General features: G+C 44.3%; 1 protein-coding gene across 2 annotated transcripts in view; it reads left to right on the top strand.

The window, feature by feature from the left end:
• Positions 1-17,912, top strand: part of AP2A2 (adaptor related protein complex 2 subunit alpha 2) — a 1,261,084-nt gene that overhangs the window by 1,033,893 nt on the left and 209,279 nt on the right. The window contains exon 16 of one of the 2 annotated variants that reach the window (XM_069624008.1): positions 7,536-7,613. The exons of the other annotated variant lie outside the window; for it this stretch is intronic. Coding sequence (XP_069480109.1) covers positions 7,536-7,613 — 78 coding nt within the window. The remainder of the gene's footprint in view (positions 1-7,535; positions 7,614-17,912) is intronic. 2 annotated transcript variants of the gene reach the window in all.

Below are 17,912 nucleotides of genomic sequence, written 5' to 3'. Positions count from 1 at the left end.
CTTTTTGCCAGAACTCTTTTCTAAAATGGCGTTTGTGTCTGTCTCTGTAACTCCAACCAAGGTCGATCCTTTGTTCCACCTTTTGGCGGGCTTCTCCACAGAAGCCCTCCAAATGGTGCCACTCTGTCTGGGTGCCACAGGATGTGTGGAGAGGGGAATTGGCACCCTGGACTGCGTTGCCTTAACACCCCAAGTCGCACTCTATTCTGATTGGCCCGGTGGTGAGCCACCCGGCTCACCACTTAGCATGTGTGAGTGACAGCTAGGCTGTTGAATGGGGGTTTTTCTGCATAAAAGCAGGGCCTTTGGGACTGGAACTTGAGAAGTCGCCACAGGACCTAAGAATCCTAAGAGGGAAGAAGCTGAGCCATCTGCATCGACGACACCACCGGTGGAGCCCTGCTGCAACAAACTCACCACTTTACCAACGACAAGAGAAGATCTTCTGCTGGACGAGTCTTCTTCCTTTGAGCTGGTGGGATCAACCAGTTCGCCCCTTTCACCTTCCAAAGATGTCTCTTGGTTGAATCGCCCGTGCCAAGCACCCCGGCGGCCGGATAGCCAAGCTTCACCACTTTGACCACGAATAAAAGGAATGCGCCTTTCAACCGACGAACTCCGTGGCTGGTTTCATCCCTGTGCAGTGCAACGACTCCAAGTTTCCTCCTCGACGAGATCCTCTCTTCCCCTGGTCGAAACAACGAACTGCAACCACTGCCAGGAACAACTGCCACCGCTGGAGCTTCCTCTCTTTAAGGTACTGTGTTCTGCCTGGCCTCCCTTTCTACGGATTGCTAAAGGTGACAATTAAATCCTTGGCTTTCCAACTGGGTTGGCCCCAAACCTTCTAACTTTACGTCTTGAATCGCCCCAACCTCTTTTGAACATTCTGCAAAGACTTTTAGTGCATTGTAAACTGTGTGATCTTGGGCACATTTCGCTTTGCTCCATTTAAAGTGGGCCTGGCCTATGAACTTTGGCTCTACAGTGTATACTGCCTGTATTCCCTTGCTTTGAACTTCTTAAAGTGTTGAGAACTGTTTTATTTTTATGCTCTGCCTTTTTTTTCTCCCTTTAACTTAACTATTGGAGTGCCATCTAGGTTACGCGCTCACATCTGTTTTAAGAAATAGTGGTGTTTTAACTCTGACTTGTCTAATAGTTATCAAGGGAGGTGTGTATACTTTACCTGACTGTGTTTTAACTTGCTTTTGATTTGGATGCTATTGTATTGCCTAAAGTGTGTTTTAAATAAATAATTATATACATTTGATACAAAGCTCTGGTCAGTGTTTGTTTGCTCTACTGTGTTTTTAGCCCTATTGTGCATACTCTATATACTGCCCTACTTTTCTTGAGAGAGGTCTGACTGCTCAGCCACAGCTACCAGGTAAATCTGGGTGGTGTGGACTGCTACCAATTGGGTTTACTGCTTACTCCTGTAGTCTTAATCTTTTTGCAGTGGTCCCCAAGGGAACTGCACAGGATTCTGCCTAACAATGGGTAGATTCATCAACACAGAGACAGAGAGAAATTCTAAGAAGTTGTCTGCTTTGAGCAAACTAAGTGTCTAAATCACTGTTGCAATTAGTGCAGCTTTAGGCTGTATTTTCAGAAACATTCCTATGGGAGGTTTCTCAGAGTCCAAGTAGTTGATGAAAAAGGTTATAGACACTCTGTCTATCCAAACTCTCACAATGTAACATAAGTAGAGCAGTAACTTGAGGTGGTCAGGGGGCTGGTGTGCAAGTACAGTTAACAGCACAGTGAGACAGCCAAGCAATGAAGCAGCACATATATGTATACAAATGTAGTTGCCATTTATTAGGCCTTTCATCACACATGCAGGCAAAACCTAGTATAATCTACAGTACAAAACACTCCTACCTGTACATATATTTACAGTGTTAGCAGTTCTTAATGGAGACTGCAAAATATTGTACTCTGTCTAAAGCTGTTTAGTAAAGCAATGCACAAACTTTAACTGAAAAGTGGCATGAACGTCGCTTGATCAGTCCTTCACTAACAGGTAAGTAACCTATTCAATGTCTCTGAGCCAATGTTCAGATATGTACCTGGTTGGTTGGGTAGGAAGGCCACAGTTACATTGCACAAGTGTTGCCAAAGCCACCAGGTAAGTAACAATCTTTTAAAAGCACTTCTTTAAGAAATCTTGTAAGCAAACAAAATTAATCTTGCTCTCCCAATAACACCACACCAGGGATTACCTTGGGGTATTTGAGTCGGAGGAGGACCCTCCACTAGAACTCAGTCAATCACAGTCAGACAGTGGGAGTGCTAGGGAGTTGTCTTTACACCTATGCAAGGCCTGTGGGGCGAGTGCAGCATGAATACTGGTAGGTACAATCGCACCCAGTACTCTGATTTTCTTAGTGACCACGGCATGCAGAATTGCCAGGGACACCTATTTCAGTCATTGGTTCAGCCAGTGGGGTGGACCAGTCTAGCTATACAGCTTTTCTGATCTCTGGTTCTGGGACGGCTCTGACGAACTTGCAGCTGGACAAGCCAGACAGTTCAGGAAAACGACTCCTCCCAGAAACAAAGAAAGTGGACCACCAGGACCCAGCAGACAAAGCATGCCGTAAAGAAACCCTGGTTAGGTGTCGGCAGTCAAGACTCATTGCAGAGGCAAAAAACAAGTTCTTATGAGATCCCTCTTCACAGTTGAGAGCAGCAGCAATGATCATGGGCCACAAGTCGAAGATTTGCAGAGTCCCAAACTTCATCTCAAGATGGCAACCATTTATTTACTTAATTGTATTGGGCTTGTATAGGGCGCTTATACAGCTAGAATAGTGTTTCAAAGCGCCTTAAGGCAAAAGGAACAAGGGAGAAAAACATGACAATGGATGAAAATGAAAAAACAGACAACAGCAGTCCTACTAGTCCTTGTGACATTCACTGTGTGCAAGTGCAAAGGGGGAGGGCGTAAGTGCCAATGTGCCCATTACAGTAGCAACAGGTAAGTGCGAGGCAGTGACCACCTGGCAAGAGGGAGGTCAGCCGCCAATCCAATAAGTGCAGACCTAAGGAACACCACAGGCCATTAAGGGCCTGAAGGCAAGTGCAGGGGGGGGTGGATGCTGAAGCTGATTGGGCAGAAGGGCAGGACCCAATTGGAATCTTAAGGGCCTAGGCCGCCAATCTTTGTGAGTGGGGGGCGGGGGGAGGATTAGCATGGGAGGGAGAAAGGGAAGGAAGGGAGAAGATAAAAGGGAAGTCTTGAGATGTTTGCAGAGCTTGAGGGGAGAGAGGGAGAGAGAGAGAGAGAGAGAGAGAGAGAGAGAGAGAGAGAGAGAGAGAGAGAGAGAGAGAGGGAGAGAGAGGGAGAGAAGAAAAAAAAAAAAAAAGACAGCCAGCCAGGGGAATGACCACCAGCTCTCTGCTTGGAGAAGCGTTTGACCAGCAGAGAGTTGGAGCCGGAGGATTGGAGAGATCTGGAAGGAGACTATTTAGTGAGAGCGAGTTGCAGATAGCGTGGTCCCTGGCCCCAGCCAGCCTTATGGATGATGGAGAGGGATTTAACTGTGATCCTTGCAGCAACCGGGAGCATGTGGAGAGGGTTTAGGCTGGAGGGAGAGATACGGTCCCTGGGCTTGAGGCCAAGGATAAGTCTTGCAGCCCTATTCCGGATTAGTTGGAGAGGGCAGAGAGAAGAGGAAGGTAGATTAAGGAAGAGGCTGTTGCAGTAGTCTAGCCTGGAGAGAACCAGAGCAGAGACCTAGCTGGTACATAGTAAGCCACTAGGATGGTCCAAAGTAAATTTTGAAGTCCACCAACAGCAGGGCACTGATGCAGGACACATGACCAGTTGTTCCCACCAGTCCAAGTGAGGAAGACCCTGTTGAGGGTCTTCGCTGGTCGCAGGAGAGTCAGCAGCATGCACCAGTGGATGGCTCAGGCAATGGAGCTTTGCTTCTGCGACATCCCTCCGAATTTCTTCAGCAAGCTTCTTATCTTTGGAGTCTTGATTTCAGTGTGCCACCTCCATTGTGTCCGCAGGGCTTCTCCTGTCGAAAATCCAGGCTGGATGTTAACCCAGCCCACCATTAGAACTAATGTACACTAGTCAAACAGTTAAGGGCTGTCCATTCAGGGACAGCAACATACTCCACATCTGTCCTGCAAGAGAGATTTCCTGGGAAGTATAATTATTGGGGACAGACCGTCCGAAGCCCACTCTGTGCCAGTTCAGTCGCACAAAGGCATTTGCCCGAGATTCTAGGCTGCACCTCTCCAAATTGCATGTCCTTTATGGTGGGTCGAAAGGAGGAGTCCGACTTTTTAAGGACATTCTAATTCATTTTTATTCAAATTATGAGAAAAAGGCCTATCTTTCCTTATTTCTAGAGGAAGTTCCCTACCTGTCTAAAGGAACTAAAGGTGCGTGTCAGTCGTCAGGAAGTCCCAAAGAAGGAAAATACCTCAGTCCGAATGGAATTCTCCCTGACCCTACCACTAATATAACTAACTTAAACAAGTCCAGGAGATTGGCATGATCCGCCATATCTTCTGACAGCCTCTTTGTATCAATGGGCCCCCGTAACACTGATTCTGCCATCTGATATCCCGGTGTCACCGGAAATGGTAAATCCCCATTTCCATGGAGTCCTATAGTCTTATAGGACTCCATGGGAATGGAGTCACTGAAGCACCGGCACCGTTGCTTCAGTGAAAAAAATGCTGGTGGGGGCCTGATTTCCCGGCAGGTCAGGTCTGCCGGGTGATCCTTGCGCCTACCGGCATTCTCGTGCTATGGCGTTCCAGAAAAGGTGTCTGTACTTTGCTACCAGCACCCTTATTTCTCGACTGCCGTACCTGGAATTATGGCCAATGTCTCTCTTAATTTGGCTGCTTTTCTAGCACGATCTTCTTTATTAGTCTCTCGTTATCTCTTGGATTAACTCTTGTATCTCTTCTACCATAGTTTTTGTTTTTGTAATCTCTTTAGTGATGCGTATGTGACAACATTCCTCTTGATACTTTCTCACCTTCTTGGTGGAGGTTTTAGACCTCATCTATTGATCTAGGCTTTCCCACCTTGGATGTGGTTTCTTCCCACTTGGTATTTTCCCTCTCCTGGGTTCTCTCTTTGTAACTATACTGTTTACTTAACAGTCTTGTCTGTCCTTTTTTATTACAATATTTAATGCCACAGTTTCTCCCCTTTTCATTTTGATGCTCATATAGTAATTTCCCTCCTTTATCAGGTATTTGTTCAGAGTCTTCATAGACTTCCCACACAGCGTTATTCAATCTCCTCATCAGCTTTACACAGTTCCAATTACACAGGTAAGTAACCCATTGTGAGTACTGGGACGAGTTTCCCTTCTAAAACTGAAACTTACCTCTGCACCTGTATCCCCTCGAACCCTATCACAGCAACCAAAGGCGCCCTTAACCGGAGTCATTAACTATCTGGTTAGAGTTCGAGGAGCTTGTTTGCATACTTCTTTCATTTCCCATTAAGTCCAGTTACACATAATAGGACGCAAAGTCCTCCCTTGCAGCCACCCTTGCCTTACTTTTGGTGGTGGAACCTGGGCAAGGACTCTCGTGTGGTTTTCCCAAGGCACCAAGGATAGGTGACTACCTTCTTCCTTCAAGAAAAATATGTAACTACCATCTTCCAAGTTCTGTCACTATAATCACACTGTACTATAGTATTGAGCCCGTAAACCCTAAGAACCTCGGTGAAACTCCCTACAATCATCCAAAACTGATTACTGGTCTGATGCCATTAATGGACAGGTGTCTCTAGGACATGGTTGGACCAAAGGTTTTATAGTGTTTTGGTGTATGAATATGAGGCTTGTGATGTAATCAAACCTCTTTTCCCCCCACTTTAGCCTTTGTTTCAGTATATTCTGTTTAATCTGTTTGAAATGTAAAGTGTAGCTTGAGTCCCATTTGCACACAATGTTGGATTATGTGTGCGTGTAATTTATCTTTTTCATCTGCCTTATAGTTTGCTGAACTTAATACACCTATGTTTCTAATAATTAATAAAGATATTGTTAGTACATATCTGTGTGGACAATGTATTGCATAGGAACCATTGTGTAGGCCATCTGTACCTTATACCAGTCCCTTCACCTTCTTCGTGTAAGCCTTACTGCTTGCTTAACCTTGCCAGCAAGACGTTTTGTCTAACTATTGGTGGATGCCCTTCAGATCCACTGAGGTTAGTCTCTCAGAACCATATGGCAATAGTGGTTCTAAATACCCTTCTGACATTAAGGATAACACCTCTAATGATAACCAGACCAGTCATATTACCTCAATGTATAATAAATATCAGATGTATGTATAGCACTCTATGCTGGATTGTGCCTGCTTCTAAGTGCTCTATTAATAGCTGTGATTTCCAAATTCATGTTTACTCAATTTATCAACCTCAGTCGGTTAAAGGGCCAAGTCTGCCCTGGCAGGATTCAATTTTGTGAATTACAACCGGGTCCTGTATCAAGGGCAAATGCTTACCTCGTTCAGATGCTACCTGGACTTTGTGCTATTTAGTCACTGGAATTCTATCCAGACTTAGTGTTCCCCTTTTAGTTTCCAAAATTAGAAAAGTTCCAAGTTGAACAGAATAAAGTCATACAGTTCCCAGTAGAAGGATACGATATCTGATTATTTCATTGATGCTGCGCAATTGTGGCATCCTTTGGACCACACATTTTCCATGGTGGTGATTAACGGTTTGCAAACAACTATATTTAAACAGTTTTCCCCATATGCAAAGTGATGCTCATATTTATAGACTGCCTCTTCCGTCCTCTGCCCCAACACACAGGACAGATCCTGAGTGACTATGTGTTATGGTTACCCATTCTGTTAGATTTTCCAGTTCGCTGGGTACAATTTGGTCAGTTGGCACAGTGAAGCTGCAACTGTCCGTTTGATGGATATTTTGAGATTGTGTGTCACCTTAGTATATAGGAACAGTGGTCAACATGCCATACTGTGTATGCTCCTTGGTATTTGGAGGTATAATTATGGCAATAATACTTGGTCTCAAGCACTACTGGCTAGTATTAAACCTGCCAGCTTGTTAAAGGTGTGTTTTTTTTTTTTAAGAGAAAGCTATAGGTGCAGCAGTAGAGGCGTGTGCAGGTTGCTTGCAATGGTAGCTTGTACTGGTAGATGCACCTTGTTTTTGGAGGAACCTCATTAGTTGCAGTACCGGAGGGTAATTAGTCTGCCTAGTAGAAACAGCTTGTTTGTGCAATCCTGTTGTGCCACCTTTGCTGTCTTTAAGTACGCTCTTGATTTAGACTTCTTTGCTTATTTCAGCATGACGTTTGTTACTTGCTTGTGGTGCCATGTATAGTTTTCTGCCTGTGCGAAATGTTACTTTGCTAACACATTGCTAGGACATTTCTGCCTCTTGTGGGGTGGGAAGGGCAATTGGAGCAACACCACTGCTTCTCTTTTTCTGTACTAACGCTGACTGTTGCCCTCTCTATTGCTGCTTTTCCTGTCTTCTTTCTTTCTGCTGCTTGTCTCAGCCGTGACCCAGCTGCCCCCGAGGTGCCCTCTGAGGAACCTGCTGCTACTGTGCATGATGCTGATGAATTGATCTACAAGTAAGCAATCTTGGAGCCATGCAGAGTTGTGCCCCCAAGGGGCTGTGTTGGGGGACATGTGCCACTTTTAAGGATCACAAATCTTGGAAGGGGGAGTAGCTATTTTCCATTTTCATATGTTTGTGATCCTTGGGCAATAACGGAAGTTGCGATCCTGAGTGCATCTACTCAAACTTGCCAGCTATTGTACAAAACAAATATTCAAATCCATGTAAACGTGTTTTTAAATGTATGCAACTTTGTATTTGAGGCTGCGTTTAGTTTGTTTTTATGGATGCCTGTATGCAAGATCTCTTAAAGGGTTATACATTTTCTTTTATTTGCTGCTGCTTCACTGAGAGAGAGCCACACTCGTCTAGAAACACTTGCAAATGGTGTCTTACAACTTTGTTATGGCATAAGCATTCAGTGGAGAACATAAAACCCGACCTATAGCAGTATAATTACGAAGTCATTTGATAACCGCAATCCAACATCAGTTATAGCTTTTGAGCAATTGACCGATTGCAGCACTATTCTTGTTTGAAACTACAATTTTTGTTTAAATTAATATATATGGTTTACAAACTAGCCTTTATATTCCATACACGTTAAAATAGAACCATCACAAAATACAATACACAATATTTAATTCCTTATTCTAATATTTAAATACTTGTATAGTTATAATCAATTCATCCTAGTTAAAGTAAGCATTTATTTTCACCCAAAAACACATACATATGTATAAATCTAATTATCATAGCTCTGATTACCATTAAGACTACAACACTATAGTCTATTTGAATTCACATCCTGCACATCACAAACAAATGTCCTTAATAAGCTTGTCTGTTCTTACACAGTCCATTATTCGATTTTTAATAGTTTCCTGTACTGCTATTTTCTTACATAGATTTTTGCCCTTGGAATACCTCCTGAAGACCCCAAACTTCAAGTAAACACACAAGGTTAAATCAAGAGCATGAACGCAGTTCTAGATTTCCTATCCAGCAAGATTTTGAACTACAATCTGTAAACTAACACCTTGATTCATTGATGAAAATCTCAATCTTAAATCAATGGAAAAAACCACTGTATTGCAGAACTATATACCTTTCTTCAAATCTTCATATGTAATTTGATGTCTTCAGACATGGTCTTAGCAGTACTCTGTGGAAACACCACATACGCTTTGAAGCTGTTAGGCAAGAGTGTGTACAGTATCATTTGGAAGACTACAGCAACATTGACCTCCCGGCAATAGGAGCCCAACCTTTGGTATAAGTCTTTACTACACAGGTTGGTAGTTTGGCTGAGCAGCCGGGTTTATCGCAAGAGGGGTCAATGTGAGCAGTAGGGTTGTAACACAGAGTTTCACAGTGACAGTTACTCAAATAAACACACTCAAGGTTTCTTGATTAAGCAATTATTAATTTATTTAAGTCAGCTATTTAAACCTTCTTCAGAAGGGAGCAAGATATGTGTTAGGCAAAGTTTGTATGCAGTACCCTCTGGGACCACTACACACAACTCTGACTACAGGTATAGGCAACCCAGCCTTTGGTATAAGCTTGTATTACACAGTTTTGGTAGCGTGTTGAGCAGCCATGCTTATCTCAAGAGGGGTAAATGTGAGCTGTAGTGGAGTTACACAAAGATTCACAGTTACAGGTATTCAAATAAACTCTTACACTCAAGGTTTCTTTCATAAACAGTTATTAATTAATTTATCAGTCAGTTATAAAGCCTTCTTCAGAAGGGAGCAATAGAATAGTAGCACACAAATATACTTCTTAAATCAGTAAAGACCCTTTTGGGATGGCCCACAGACACAACTTATACCCACAGGTGACTTCAGTAACTAGGGTGATGGGGACGTTAATATCTTACTGTTGGCATTTAGAATACTCTTAAAATTTGGTAAAAGGCAAAGGTTATTTAGAACAAGAGACCACATATATTCTTAAGCAGGCAAATACTTTTAGATTTTCCTGGAAGAGTCCTTCAGTTCAATAGCCTAGCCAAAGTCAATGGGCAAAAGTCTTGTATATGATGAAGCACTTAAATGGAAAAGTCTTTGCACAAGTTCTTAGGAGTCTTTGATGCAAAGAAGAATCAAATGTAGTGCCAAGAGCTGATTAAACTTGTGAGTTGCAGAAGTGGCAAGCACTCTACAGTAAGTTCCTCAGACTTTTTACAGTACCTTTAAAGATGAAGAAAAGATGCAGCAGATGACTTCTGTTCCTGTGCAGCCCTGCAGGTCTCACTGTTCCTGGGCCTCAGTCGTGGGGACAAGAGGGTGGACGCAGGGGGACTTCTGCAATGCACTGGGACGGTCAAATCCCGCAACCGGCAAACTTCACTTTCAGTGGGTATGCAGTGTTTCAGCTCCTCACGTTACCGCAAATAGCAACACAGCGGTTCCTGGGAGTCGAGATGGGCTTTCCTTGCTTCTGGGCTCCTGCACTCTGTTGAGGGGCTCAGGCTTGGTCAGTCCTGCTTCTTGGGAGTCCGGAGGATCTTCCAAAAGCTCTAGGCCAGCTTAAAAGCAACACACACAATCTGGTGTTCCTCTCCCTGGCTATACGGTTTCCAGGAGCAATTCTATGGAATTTAAACTAGCTCCGAGATGGATGTCCAGGTGGCTTACTTTGGAGTTAATTGATCCCACCAACTTAAGGGGAAAAGCCGTCCGTCCAGGGGGTTCTCTGTCGATGCGCACTTGGCGTTTCAGCACTGCAGCAGAGCTTCACCGGGCAAACCAATGGTCCAGGAGTTGCAGCAGGCGTCTCTTCCAAGTTCTTCTTCGGTTCCTTCGGTCGACTCTGCCTTTCAAGCCAAAAGTCTTGCCTTTTATTCAGTTCTCTCACATTAATTCCAGCCTAGCTGTCAATCACCCAGCAGAGTTTCTGTCCTTGCCGGACAGTCAGCTGGCCAATCAGCACAGTGTGCATTTGGGTCTCCTAAGAGACTAAGCACAGGGAGTTTCGGGAACCTCCCTCACTTCCTGCATACCCCAGACACTCTGGAGCCATAAGTGGGTTTCACTCGTGAATCATGCCAAAGACAAAATGAACAGAGACCAAACCTGGTTTGGTGCGCAGAGTAAATCTCAAGAAGGACCTTTCCACAAAGAAATGGTGAAAAAAAGACGACCGGGAGCCATTTTGACAAAGATGGCGCCCGTGGTTGCTTTACAGAAGCTGTGAACACAGCCCGCGGTAAATGCACACCATGGTAGTTCAAACAAAACCACTGCCACCAGCCATTTAATGAGAAAAGGGTAACAAACATTTTTACATGAGAAGCTCAACAAAGGGGATATTAGGTAACCCCTCCAGCACTTTATTACTCAGTACTCCATAACTGCCTTAACAACAAGGCACCTATATATCTGACTGAGAGATTCACCAAACATACATCAGAATGTCCTATTAGTAAAGCATACTCTAATAGCGTTAGAATACACAACTTTAAACTAAAAAATACAGGTGGATCCAGTTTCCCAGTCATGGCCGCTCCTCTAGGGAACTCCATACCGGATTCCCTAAGAGCATTACCATCCCTCCCTGCCTTCAAGACTAAGGTCAAACAATGGCTGCATGCCAACGACCATTGATGCTATCACCCTGATTTATATGTATATATGTATATACGTTCACCTTTGTACGCCTCCTGCAGTTAATTATGCCTGTAATTTGCTCTCTGTATATATCTTGTATTACTGTATTTCTGTTCCTTTTGTACATGTAATCAAATACTATGTACTTGGAACTAACTAAGCCTTTGTAAGTGCCCAGATGCCTGACTGCCCGGTGCGCTCTACATATAAATAAATAAACAATACAATAGTAAGATAGAGATAGTGTGTGCTGGGTCTAGAAAGTTATAATGTTAAGTAAAGTCAATTTCACTTTACTGCTCTGTGAAACAGTAGTTTCTCCCAGAGAAGGTATTTAAACCTTTAGGAAATCTGCAGACTTCCCAGTGTCACCGCACTGAAGGTGCTCTGTGACACAATGTAAAAGATGATGTCTATGGAGTTTGTCCGACTCCACAACCAAAACAGGTAAAATGCACATTAAAATGCATGATAGAGTGGGAATAAAGGGTCTCACTCTCTCCAGGTTAAAAAAATCAAGTCCTCAAAATCCAGCAAAGTTGCTGGGGGTCTCTAAGGTGGCGGGAATTGGCCCATTTCTGAGAATTCTCCCTAACAATATGCAACACTTATAATACACTTCAAAATGCACTTTAGTTTCATTAAATCAGATGATACCCATTGGGTATGGCACACAGACACTCCCTACACCCTCAGGTGGCTTAAATAGCTAGGACACTGAGGACATTGATTCATCACTGGTACATTTAGAGCACAACTGAGTTTGGGTTTAAAGGGTTAGATAGGGGAATAAAGCAAAGGTTAACAAAGCATTCATAAACTGGTAAGTACTTTTAAAACCCTCCAATGCAAAGTAAATTAACCCTTTCCTGGTGGAAAGGCAAAAGCACAAAGTCAGAGTTAGAAGTGTCTCTCAGGGAGCCAGGACAGTCCATGTTAGTTGAGCAAAGTCTAGGGGAGCTGAAGATCTTCTTTGTAGGTAAGTAAAAGTCTTATACAATGTTTTTAGAAAAGTTTGTAGAAATAAGATTCACTTGCAGGGCCACAAGCTGTGAGGCCTGTGAGGGGCAAAGCTCTGTGGCAACTCTGCAATGGCAACCAAGACAAGTCTCAACTGAGAGCAAGTAAGCTCACAGTACCCAGGGTTAGAAGAAATGGTTCCAGCTGGCTTCTGTTCCTGTGTGGCTCTGCAGATCCTGTTGTTCCTGTGCCTCAGTCATGGGGACAAGAGCGGAGGCCTTCTGGGGGGACTCCTGCAACACAGTGGGAAGGTCGTAGGGAGCAATGGACAAACTTCAATTCAGCGGCACTTCACGGTTTCAGCTCCTCAAATCTGACAGCAAATAGCACCACTGCGGTTCTCGGATACCACTTCAGACTTTCCTTGCATCTGGGGTCCAGCACTCTGGGGCTCAAATGGGAATGGAGAAGAATATTTTCCGGCGTCAGCAAATGGGCAACTACCGGGTCCAGCAAGGCCATAATGACCAGGTAATTGAGCATTCGCGGGCACCGGAAAAAAAAGGATACCGGCGGCAGCCGTGCCGGTTTCACCAGCACGGCTACCGCCAGTATCATAATGAAGCCCATTATCTTTTTTTTAGTTGTCTTGTCGCTTGCCTATAACTAAAACTTGTGTCTGCCCAAAAGTGAAAAGGATCATTCAAAAGAAGGGGTATAGTTATACTGTGGCAAAGCAGCTGATAGACAGTTGTTTCAGGGTAACTTGTCGACTTCCAATAGAGAAAGTAGAAAAAAGAAACAAGTGCCTTAAGTCCGTTTAAATTAAAGAAAGATGTATTTATTATTTCTCAATAATTTGTAATTTTGTTTCTTCATAAACCAAGATGGATTATGTGTCATAATTACTTGCGTTGTTACACTCTTCAAAATCCAATAATGCGTATATTTATTCTTGAATTATATATTCTTCTCTTGACTCTTATGGTCACCACATGTACATTTGTGCTTAAATATTTTCCTCTTGATTTATCTGGTCACCTCTACACACGTGTTTCACTACCCTCTGGTGGATCTTCACGACGATATATAGAATTTTTTATAGCAACATGTTTTCTGAAGAGAATGAAGTCACCTTCTCGAAGCAATTCTCCCCCTACACCCCAGTAGGGGGTTGGGGATGCGGCTTGGCAATCTTTTTTAAGAGATGACTTAATTCTCTTTATTTTTGTCAGATCATGCCATATCTATTGCTGTGGACATCGCGGACATGGGATTCCGCCAGATGGGTAGCAGTGCAGTGTTATGCCGTCAAGGTTGGCTCAAAGCCACCAATTTCGTCCGGAAGTCCAGTCGAAGGTTGTCGATATCCAACCCGTCCCTCTTCAACACCCTGTTAGAGGGTAGTGGGGGGAGGTGGCATGCAATTTTGTCACACAGTGGAAATCCATCACTCTCGGTGAATGGTTGCCATCTATCGTTTAACAGGGAGATAGCCATTCCCCTCCATTGCTCCCATTCCAAAGGTGGAAAACCACCTATCCCTGCTGCTACAAGTGGTACGGCCCCGCCTACAAAAAGGGACAATCGAGGTTGTACCGGCACACCAGCTGGGCACAGGAGTATACTCCAGAGGTTGGAGACCCATAATAGACCTCAGAAGACTCAACAAATGCCTCAAGTCTCAGATGTTTCACATGGTAACTCTGCAACACATTCTGGAGCTGAGGGTAAGGGGATTTCCTCTCCTCTCTAGACCTAGAGGGTGAGTGCTTCCTTATCTTCATTCATCAGTGGCACGGGCTTTTCCTCAGATTCAAGGTCACAGGAAAACACTACCAAATAAAGGCACTGCCCTTTGGGCTAAAATTAGCAGAATGGGTGTTCTCCAAATGCCTAGCTCTAGTAGCGGCCCACCTTCTGCATTCAGGTATTCACGTTTACACATCTTTACTGGTTGGTTTGCGCCCCATCGCTTCCATTAGTGATGCAACACACCAAGGATACAATCCTGTCTAACATCACTGGGGTTCTTGGCCCTGCTTAAATCCTGGTCAGAACTCGCTGTTCATGGGCCCAAGCTCAACGCTCTCGTGTGTTTCCAAGCTTTAACAGGAGAGGATGAATACTATCCTGAACAGAGTCCAGCTTTTGTCACGCCTACAGATTGCTTCAGTCTGCTCTCTCAAATCCCTCCTGGAAATTCTATCTTCATTCATTCCATTGATCCCGCACTGCAGTCTCCAAATAAGACCACTTCAGAAGTTCCTGGATCCTGTTGACCACAAATATCAGCGCCCTCGGAGGACAAGCTTGACCTCATGCCCTCCTTTTGAACCGGCCTCCTGTGGTGGTGGTGGTGGCGGCGTCGTCTCAATCGGGGAGCCCGCTTTCCCCTTCTGGCACATCAAGTTAAGTTGCAGTGACCACCAATGCCTCCCTGAAGAGGTTGGGAGCTCACAGAGGAGAATTCAACACCAGAGGACTGTGGTTGCCTGAAGAAAAATCCCTGCACATCAATGTTCTGGAGCTGAGGGTGATTTTCTGGCCCTAAAGTCATTTAATCCCAAGACGCAGCTCGGAACAGCGACTGTTGCATCACGGTAGCCCAAAGAGGAGTTGGTCTGTCCCCCAGGTGGTCCAGGGACACTTCCAAAGTTCCATGTGTGGATCCGTGAGCTGGGTCCGAAGCACCAGTGAGGGTCACGTAGAGGAGCAATGCTTCACTGGACCAATCGCTGGAGTCAATACTGGTCAGCTGCAGGGGTCATCCTTGGGTTGTTGGCTGCTGCTCTTCGTAGAAGTCTCGATTCCAACATAGCGGCAGGAGCCCTTCCATTATCCAAGATTCAGGCTGGGACCAAGCCCAGTAATGGTAAGGATCTACAACATTGGTTATCCAATCCTGGACAACTACTGGTCATCACATCCATGCAGCAACAGACTTTTGGGCTCCAGAGGATGTGGACTGGGACCAGACAGCAGCTTTCACTGGGAAAGGGTTTACCATATATGGCATTTCCTGACCGGAGAAGGCAGGGAGAAGGTCAAAGGATAAGATGGCCAAAGATCAAGTAACCACCTTGTGGCACAGCCATTGTAGGGTGCTACCCATCTTTAGTGGCAATTTGCGCTAAATGCAAAAATGCACAAGAAAAAACACAAAATGGTAAAATTCACACAGCTACCACTAGCTTGTGTTGAGCACATCGTGAAAGTAACCAAAAAGCCATCTGGTAAAAAGGTTTTAAGTATGCACAATATCCTAACTGCACTTCACTGTAAGGTGATGTGTTCAATTGTAAATATAAAATAATTCCAAAAGAGAGACACACACTCAGCACTGACAGTTTTAGGGACTAGTCAATTTCCTCATAAGAATGAGCAAAGAGGCAATGGAAGTCCAGCAGAAGCTTTACTGACCTCCAAATATTAGGACAGCGTTAAATAATAAGCAAAAAGAACAAAAGCTCAAGGGGGTATATGCAATGTTTTATGCCCTTGTTGGGAGGTGGGGGGGAAGAGTCGTTGAAGACATCATAATTTTCAAAGATTCTTGGTTTGTTCAGTTCTTCCCAGCATTATTTAGCAATTTAAGGATTTGTAAAGGCAGGCTTTGCTTACTTTCCCAGCCCATGGTCACAAGCAAACTTCAACTAAGCCCTCAAGCAGTTTCGTAATCCTGTTGATGGTAAATTGTTGCCTCACCGTTGACTGTACTTCACAAGTTCCGTATTTATTTACTTCCAGTTTAGCACAAACATGACAGTGCACCAGAGTACAGTATACTTATAGAAAAACACACAAAAGATCTCTTAATAAAAGATGACAACTGGAATTTGCGAAGTTGAAACCAAGGATCTCCCAACTATGTCGATCCCTACTCCCTCCAAAAAAATGACCAGTTTATCTGCCAAAGAACTCTTCACTATTCAGGACAGGAGCGATCCAATCCAACTTTTTGACTGCAGAGAACAACCAAACTGCATCATGTACCACAGTCCTCAGAGGTGCAAGGTGGCAAGTTGAAGCCCAACCAAAGCAGAATTTACCCAATCATTCTGAGACAAAACTAAAGCTGGAAATTAAAGGTGTAAATGAGCAGCAGATAGAAAAGGCCTAGCAGATTTGAAAGAAAATAAATGGTAATAGTCATCCTTCATCAAAGAATGGACATGTGGAATAAGAGAAAAACAAGGATCTACAATCTTCGCAGAGCAAACCAGACTGAACACCTGACACACAAACATCAGATAACAAAGACAAAATAGTAACATGAGGATTAGAGTAAGAGAACCAAACAAATTACATTTTGGAGGTATTGAGTTTTAAGAAAATTAGGCCATCCAAGACTCTAGATTTTAATCTACCATCCCTTCTCACCAAAAATCATCTTTATAATAAATGACTGTTATGCAGTGTGCATCAGTACAGGAGTTAGCTTGTTTCTCCATTCAATGTACTGTGGCAGTTTGTTTTTGCTTTTGACTATTGACATCTCTTAAGCTACATTTCTCAAGCAACTTTGGAGTCTGTAATTATTAGGTAATGAGGGGAGAAGGGAAGGCAAACGTTGTGCCACACCAGCTGATCTGTCGCGGTTCCTTGAATTGTGTATCTCAACTCACACCACCCACAGCATTGTCCTGGACCGGACCCGCACTGGGGAGAAGAGAAAAGAAAGGCTCCCTCAGTGATAACTGTCTCCAATACTTCAGGGTAGTAACATTCCTAAGTGTCTCCATGTGACTGAGTTTTCAGGCTTGAGGGCAGGCAGCCCTCCTCCACACCTTTCGAGCTTCCACTGTGCACAGCACACTCTAAAACATAGCCAAGTCTACATGCTCCCAGCCCCCTATATCTGAAATCAGGGATTGAAAGAACAAATGCGATGCCAGGCCTCTGAAGCCATCCCGCCAAGCCCAGCTATGAAAAAATCTGATGGGAGCGGCTCAGTTGAAACGCTGCTAGCCGGGAGTGACAGAAGTGGGGTTGGGGAGGCAGGCAGCTTCAGGCTCCAGCATAGCGATATCCCAGAGCATGCTATGCCCACTGTTCAGGCACATCTCAGTGAGTAAAACGCACTTTATTTTTTACTGAAGATGCAGATGGCTGTCACTCCACAGAGGATTCCTTCGGCACCACTTATTCAGGGATGCACCTCACAAGCGATGGGTTTGCAGAGGATGAATGCATGGTTGTTCCCTTTGCAGGCATTTACTGAAAGAGGCAAAGTCTGGTGAAATGCTCTGCTTGGGTAATATTGACCTATTTACAAAAGGTTTGGGGATTAAACCTCTAGAGCTTTTCAATCAAGCAACCATCTTAGTCCACAACACCGCTTTGGTAAGGGTACTAGTGAAGATATCTGCTAGTACATTGGGGTCGGAGGACTTGAGGAGTTCAGTACTGAGTCAAGTGAGGTGTGGGGCGATGGATTGTTTGGATATCTTCTGTGCGCTCTATGACCAGCCTTGCGTCTGTTTCAGTTGGGGGAAGGTGACGCTGATGGCATGGTGTCTGTCCATGTGCATGGGACGTTAGCTGTGACGGATATATGATTGTTTAGGTCGGCTGTCCAGTCTAGAGTTCTACCTTTAGTGTTCATGGGGCAACAACGCAATGTTTGAAGCCTAAATCTGATAGGGCATTGGCCACTGTCAAGGCAGCCGCTTCTGCAGTGCCGTTGAGGCTAAAGATCAGGTCCCCCAGGAGTAAGATTCTGGATGAAGGTT

This window comes from Ambystoma mexicanum, chromosome 11 (genome assembly GCF_040938575.1).
Source record: "Ambystoma mexicanum isolate Mex_15411 chromosome 11, UKY_AmexF1_1, whole genome shotgun sequence".
Classification (NCBI taxonomy): domain Eukaryota; kingdom Metazoa; phylum Chordata; class Amphibia; order Caudata; family Ambystomatidae; genus Ambystoma; species Ambystoma mexicanum.
Note: the sequence above shows the minus strand (reverse complement) of the source record. Positions and strands in the feature narration are given on the sequence as shown.